At 37.0% G+C, this 7,804-nt stretch overlaps 1 protein-coding gene across 1 annotated transcript in view; it reads right to left on the bottom strand.

Moving 5' to 3' along the window:
- LOC112092313 (protein SIEVE ELEMENT OCCLUSION B-like) overlaps positions 1-7,543 on the bottom strand; it is a 12,194-nt gene extending 4,651 nt beyond the window's left edge. Inside the window, exons 1-7 of the mRNA XM_024168227.1 lie at positions 7,022-7,543; positions 6,802-6,909; positions 5,892-6,340; positions 5,393-5,493; positions 5,142-5,278; positions 4,474-4,965; positions 3,899-4,032 (exon numbers count right to left, since the gene is read on the bottom strand). Coding sequence (XP_024023995.1) covers positions 3,899-4,032; positions 4,474-4,965; positions 5,142-5,278; positions 5,393-5,493; positions 5,892-6,340; positions 6,802-6,909; positions 7,022-7,456 — 1,856 coding nt within the window. The 5' untranslated portion in view covers positions 7,457-7,543. The remainder of the gene's footprint in view (positions 1-3,898; positions 4,033-4,473; positions 4,966-5,141; positions 5,279-5,392; positions 5,494-5,891; positions 6,341-6,801; positions 6,910-7,021) is intronic.
- Positions 7,544-7,804: the final 261 nt, after the last annotated feature.

A 7,804-nucleotide genomic window follows, 5' to 3' on the forward strand; every position in this document is an offset into this window, starting at 1 on the left:
TCATCAGATTCATGAGTTTCTAGAATTCTCTTGCTCAGCTCAGTGTCGTCCGACCTGTGGCTGCTAGCTCCAACCGTCGGCGAACGAGAAGATCGCCCGTTCGCCAAGAAACGAGCAGCTAGGTTTTGCTCTACATTCGGCTGCACGGCAGAAGCAGCAGTAGTACCGAGGACATTCCTCTGCGGGGCAATCCCCGTTGCCGCCAGAGGAGTAGTCGGACGAGTCGTCAAGACCGTAGGAGCATTTATTGAGAGAGGAGCCGCCAAAGAAGCAGCCGCCCCTAGAGGAGTAGTGCTAACAGCCGACGAAGAAGCGGTGCCGGTCGGGATCGTAGTTTCCATGATGAAGTTTGACAGAAATTTGTGTGGCTCTAGTGGTGGTTGGAGGATGAGAATTAAGAAATGGAGATTGTGCGATTGCTTGGATTTGGTTTAGTTCTATGCCCTTTATATAGGGCATGCACCAAGGGGAAAAGTGCTTCGTTAGCTACCTTGCTTCCAATATTCAATAAGGATTTAGATTCCATATTATAATTAAAGTGCCGTTCTCTCGACATATAAAATCTTAGGATATGAGCTTTGCTTATATTATGTGCCATTGGCTGTCGTCGTTGTCTTTTTTCTTGTCCCTTGCTAGTGTTGCTTTTCTCTGTTGTTCGAGTACTCTACAGCGAAATAAAGGGGGGGAAAAAAAAGTCCTATCGGTGCTTCTATAGTCGAAAAATCAAACTATATGGTGTACTGCAAATTATTGTGAAGAAAAACATAAAAATCTCATTGGATGCTCTATTTGTACTTTTATTGACTAAGTGCAGGAAGGAATAAATAAATAAAACTGTACATAAGCTGACAGACATCCAACTACAAGAAGGAAAAAAAAAAAAATTCCAAAATTTGTATTTTGTAAGCTTCCTCGCGAGAAATAGTACTTCTACTTTGATTAAGAATTTTATTTTAAAAGAACTTTATTAATAAAAAAACATGTTCTGTTTTGACATTGTTTTTATTTCTTTTGGTAAGAAGAAGAGAAGTAAAAACTGTGACTTTAAAATAAGTTTTTAAAACTATATTTTTAAAAGAGATTAAATAGATCATAATGGTTTTTAAATTTTTTTAATAGACATTAAAAATGTTGTAAAAAAATTTTATAAAGTTTTAATGAAACTCTGGTATATGTTTCAAAATTATTCAAAAGCGCTTTTTTGAGAAGCAACATTTTGTGGCTTTGGCTAGAAGTCCTTTTGGAGATCAAAGTTCTTCTAACAGATTATTCAAAGGGAAAAACTAGAAATACCACTCAAGTTGGTAAAAAAAATATTATTTATGCCACTCCACCAAAATATAAACAATTGTCATTTAATTAATAAAAAGAAAATAAAATGTCATAATCGCGCCCTATTTTTTAGAATGACAAATAATAGACATGCACAAAACCATGGCAAAGTATGCACTTTTGTCTTATCGAAACACTGTTATAAGCAGCTTTTGGACCCAATAAGCTAATAGTAACTTCTAGAAAAACTACATTTAGGCTTTATACCACTTTTAATTTCAATTTATCCATCAATGCCACTTTAATATGAAAATTAGGCTCACATTTTTCTCAAAATAGTTTGTTCAAATTCACCAATAGATTATTATCACTTCACGGTGCAAAAGATAAATATTTCTAGGTAAACTTGTAGCAACTCGATATTGTTTTATTGATGTGAACTTTATTACTTGTTACTATTTTAGCTAGAAGATTTGCTATGAATGGAATCATTTTCAAATAGTATTATAATTTATGGCTACATAATCTTCAATTATAAAATTCATAATTAATTACTCTTATCAAAATAAACGGTCACTTCTTTTTTTTTTTTTTTGATTTGTTGCTTATAGTTTCTTTTTGAGGGGCAAGGTGATTTTACTCCCTTTAATTTATTAATAAGTTTCCTTCTAACTTGGAATGTTTTAAATAAAAATAAAAAAAATAGGCTAAAAATATTTTATTAGATCCAAAACTCATTAGCAAAAAATTGGGTCTAAAGTAAAAGAAATCTGTCGTGATATTGGAGTTAGCTTAGCAACCACTGATTACTCTGATTCCCGCCGGATTATATGTGTCTGTTGGATATGCAACCGTGTACATATAGCAGATCTTATCAAAGACTGCGCTTTTGACTAGTTAGAGAAGGAAATTGTAATTTTCTTAATATAAGTTATATACAAACAACCGACCAAGCGAAATTCTTTTAAAAGGTATTAAAAAAAGTTGAAAATTAAGCATGTAAATGTGGAATATTATTACGGAAAAGGTCTTCTATTCTTTGCCATGATATGCTAGATAAAGGTGGGGAATTATTCATGGATCGCAAATTAATGTAAAGTTTAGTCCCAAAATTTTCATTTTAAGATACATATGAAAAACGATATACTACCTTTATTAAAATAAGTGTAGAATAGACTTGACACTGTATTCTTTGATCGGAAACAAGAGATTCTTCTATTTCAATCTTTTCAGCTGGAAAGTTATTATTATATATCTCATTTGTTTTTCCCAAAACGAAAATGACTTTTGTTCTTTGGTAAACAAGATAAAGTTTAGAAGTCAAATTCTTGATTACTTTACAGGAATATCACAAGTTTTGAACTTGGATTGAAATATGTCTGCCAAGGGAGATAAACTATGTCTGCCAAGGGAGATAAACTATTACAGAGAAAGACACAACCAAAGATATTTAAAAGTTGTAAAATCTATAAAAATCACAAATATATGCATAAAAAATCACAAAACGTCTTACGAAATTTAAAATACTGAATCAAATACACAAAAAACTAAAGATATTTAAAAATCGTAAAATCCATAAAAAATACAAATATGTACATAAAAAATCACAGAACGTATTACAAAATCTAGAATACTGAGTCAAATACACAAAACTGCAAGCATAATTTTGGTCAAAACACAAAACTTAAATGATGTCATTGTGATATATTTTGTAATAGTTTTAGTGTTTATGGTAAAAGTCAATCCAATCTTAAAAATCATGAAATATTACCTAAGTATCTCGAGAATAATGAATGGTATCATACTATTTGGAATTGAATATTAAACAATGTTAATCCGATTTGAGGACTCATCCATATATGTGTGTATCAATGCAGCAAAGATAATCTATTCACCAGATAATACGAAGTAATGCAAGAAAAGCGGCAAACCTTTATTATTATAAATAGCTGCAAACTCCCGCAGTAGTAGCGGAAGTAATACATTATTCTTAGCCAAAATAAATAAATAAATAAACATTAGAAATACATAGTAGAATTCACATCACAAAAACAACAAATCACGATCTCAATTCTTTTATTTAAGATAATATCCCTCGTCTCAAGAAGTCACCACATAACTATAAGGTTATGTTCAATCAAGGCAGCAACGGAACATGGTGAACCTTTCCATCAAGCGGCCACACTCAGCGCATGCAACGGTGTCAGGCATGGCTCCGGTGGCCGGCAAGATGAGGCTGGTGCAGTGATGCGGTGCATCGAGGTTGATCTTGCGGAGATACTCGTCCAAAGCTGGCAAGAAACCGATTTCAGTCTCCCTCATCCTCCACCGGCCGTGCTCGGCCAAGGCCTTGGACACGTGCTCCCCGTTGCCCTTCACCATCTCGCCAAATCCCCGACTGAACACCGCAAATCCTTGGCTGCTTGAGCCGTAGCTCAGCATGGCGATGATGCCTCGCATTATGAGGTCGTCCTTCGCGTTCTCGGGATTGGTAAACTGTCCTTTGGAGTTCCACATGTTTTCCAAGCGAACCCAAAAGTACCAAATGAGGTTCCCGTCTAGGGTTCTACTCAGAGTCTCTGTGACGATGTGGTCGATAATGTTCTTGGTGTTCCTCTCCTTAGATTTGTTCTTCCCAACGTAGAGCAACTCCAGAGTAATCCCAGATTCCCGCGCAACATCTTTTGCAATCCTTGTGAATTTTCGGATCCACTCAATGTCGTCCCCTCCATATAAGCAAATATATCTCCCTTCATTAATCTGAAATAAAGATTTTACGTTCAGTACAATATATATATATAGTGCAATTTTGGTTAAAAAAACACTAAATAAATCACTAATAGTTAAGCCTTAATAGTTGAGATAAAGTTGGAGACACCGGTGGCATCCAACACCACATACTAATAAAAAGTTGAATCATTTTTTATTAGTTGTGGTGCTCAACAATACTCTCCCGGTTTTTTCATTGTAATACTCGCACATTTTGTAAAATCATGCAGTATAATAAATATGTATGTGTGTGCATGCGTCTGTAATAATAATATTTTGCTAAGGTAAGTGTAGATTAACACGAAGATGCTTGGGGGCTCTTCGGAGATAGGGCTCGCAACTGACTGAAATAGGAGTGCCTACTCATTTCCGTGAGTTGTAAGCCTCCAAGCTTAGGAGTGCCTAATAGCATTGCTCATAAATGAAACGTACCCATGTAGCCATAGTTGGTTCTAGGTTGTCGGCCAAAAGGTCAATGGTCCAGCTCATTTCCTCCCAAAGCAATTTCTCCCTGATGGTGGTGAAAGGGTACGAGTGGCCTCCCCAAATGCACATCATGTGGATCGCATTGTTATGCACAATTCTTCCTTGAGTGTCCATCACTACAACCATAGGCTTTTTGGAGAAGTTCCACTTCTCTCTGAAGAACCTAAGGACCACCGGAGACACCACCGAAGGATGGTGCACCGAATACCATTCCATCTGGTTCCTTAGGGTCTCAAACCACCTATACTTGTCCTCGGTCCAGATATCTGTGACTGGGACCCAGATTACCTCGTATTGACCCTCCGACCTCGTCAAGCTCTGCCTTTTCTCAAGGTACATTTGCTGTAGGATTCCATATTCTGGTGTGTGTGTCAGCTCAGGGTCTATTTCCGTGATGAATAGGACTACAACCTTCCTCCTCACGTCTTCAATCGTAATCTGTTTTCAATGGGACATCCAGTTATGTTTCCACCTAGAAACCATATTTCTGCATCTACTTGTTTGAAACTCTTTGATTTTGACAAATATGATTTAAGATTTGACCAGTTTGAACAAGAAATGTATAAAAAAAAGAGGAGGAAGAAAGTGGTTATTATGAGATATAAGAGCAAAACCCTTCTCTTGTTGTAGCAATCGTAGAATGGTTGCGGATCTTCCTTGAACAAAACCCTTAGAGGCCTTGAGTTATCAATGTGTGTTGTTGTAAAAGTGCGCACAACAATCTCATATGCTTCATCATCCTTCTTTTTCTCTGGTTCAAACCATTACAAATGTCACTAGGCACATTAAACAAGCTCATTTAGAGAAGCAATATATATATATGTGTGTGTGTGTGTGTGTGTGTTTGTGTGTAAGGATGCCTCACCAATGAATTTATAACAGCGTTCGATGATGTCCACAAGATGGCCTTTAATGTTGTTGAGCTTATAGGCCAAAGATGACAGCTCCCATGTCTCCGTTAAGTACCTAATTATTATACAAGTCAAAGGCCAGAGAGCAAGGTTTGATTAATTATATATTGTTAAATTGTGGAGCCTAACCATTGCAGGACGTGAAGCCTAATTATTATCGGAAAGGTGAGAGAAAAACACTTAATCTGAAAGAAGCATACGGTGTTATTTCTCTTATAATCTTCTTCTTATCATAGTAAATTTTTGCAACGTTTAAAAGTTGACGTCTCTCATATATTAAGGGTGACCCACCATTAATATTCTTGTGTGTTCTCGTTTGTTTCTTTTCTTCTTTGATTTATTGCTCTCGACAGTATTGAATTAGAGCGTCCAATTCTTAGCATATATTACACGGGGAAAGTTGAAAAGAATATTTAATAGAGAAGTAGAGAGTTTTGAGTTAGAAAATCATACTCGATACCCATGCCAGTGAGGGACAAGATTTGTGTGGCGGAAACCACTATGCTTCGGATGCTCCAATAAACAGCAGTGGGGATATGATTAACGGCAGCCAAAATTTCAGGAGATTCAGAGGTGAAATAGTCTCTGGGAAGGTCATAAAACTCCACAATTTTCTTTGTCACGTCAATGATTTCCTTGATGAGGGTGTAGAGAGCGTCGAGTTTTGGTTTCAGATCCGCGGCATGCTCCAATACCTCCGGCAGTTGCTTAAGGAGACCGATGGCCTTCGCGAGTGGGCTGGTCGAGTAAAGCTGAAGTACAACCCGAAACTCACCAAAGGTCACTGCAAATGCAACCAAGGCCAACACCGCCTTTGATTCCCAGCTGTAGTGTTTGATCAAACGCAATATGTCCATCACTATTGTGTGCACATCCACTCCGGCCGAGCACTTGCTGAATATCTGGCAGTGTCACAAAGATGTAATATTAAAGGGTGATCAACTAATTACTGAGGATTTCATCAGTAATATTGAAATGTTTTCCTAGTATATTTGTACACTAAAAAATGTCGCAGCAATGTGGATAGGTTCTCCTCTCTTTTTAATGATTAATCCATCACTTCTCCTTGTATGTGACAGAATTAAGCGATTTATGACTAACCCTTTTGCCTATTTCTATTTATTTATTAAACTTAAAGTGACGATTTAAAACTCTAAATCTCAAGATAGGGTCAAGTATGAATTCCCACACGCCTAGTTTTTAATTTCTATATAGCAACAAAGAAAAAAAATCTAGCCAACTATTTCTAATTATTCACAAACTGATCACAATAACTTACTGGTCACATTTTTTTATCCATTATTGTGCATCATTATTAGCAAATAAATAAATAAATTATTGGCAAAATAAACTATTGAATTACCTCACAGGAAATTGCACTGATAATCCTGGATGGAATTTCAACAGAGTCTTGGAGGCTAGCTGCGGAATACATGACCTTCTCATCCGCAGTAATTAGACTATCCGTTTCCTGTAACCCCATTATTATATCGAAAAGGAGCAATAAACATCATTAGTTAATAACTTTATAACTATGTACATAAATAATAATAAGATTATTGGGTGCTTAATTTATATCCTACATTGTATCCAGGGAGATCAGCTATTGCACGGTGAAAGATGACATCAATGATGTGAAGAACAGGCTTCACTGGAAGACCACGGTCATCCGATTCATGAGTTTCTAGAATTCTCTTGCTCAGCTCGGTGTCGTCAGACTGCACGCGACTTGAGCGGCCATCTCCGAGCACACGCGCTGGTGACCGGATGTCCCCAGTGGAACGAGCCGATCGCCCATCAGATGTTCCAAAGAAACGAGCAGCCAATGTTTGGTCCCCTGTAGTAGTACCACCCAAGATCTTCTGAGGTGTACCAAACCCTGTCAGTGTCCCCGTTCCCGTCGCCACCTGAGGAGTAGACGTGGAGAAAGGAGTAGTACTTCCGCCGAGAGGAGCGGTCGCCACCCCCAAAGGAGTGGTGGTCAAGTGAGGAGTAGTGGACGCCGGCTTAGTGTCCATGTTGGTTTTTCACACACACACAAAAAAAAAAAAGAAAAAATTGTGTGGCTCTAGTGGTGGTTGTAGAATGAGGGGAAAAAAAATAAAAATGAATTGTGTTGCTTGAAATTTTGGTTGAATTCTAAGCCCTTTATATAGTCATTTACTAAGGGGAAAGTAAAGAGCAATTTTCTATACCTTGCTTCTGGGGATTTAGATTCCATATTCTGTCTCCTCTTGTGTATAATCTTCCTCTGCCTTTACTAAAGGTCGTCAACTAATTCTTTTTGTTTTATACGGTGGAAATTGTTTAATATTAATATTTAATTGGTTTAACTAGAATATTCATTGTGAAACACTTTATTGTTT

This window comes from Morus notabilis, unplaced genomic scaffold (genome assembly GCF_000414095.1).
Source record: "Morus notabilis unplaced genomic scaffold, ASM41409v2 Scaffold99, whole genome shotgun sequence".
Lineage (NCBI taxonomy): Eukaryota > Viridiplantae > Streptophyta > Magnoliopsida > Rosales > Moraceae > Morus > Morus notabilis.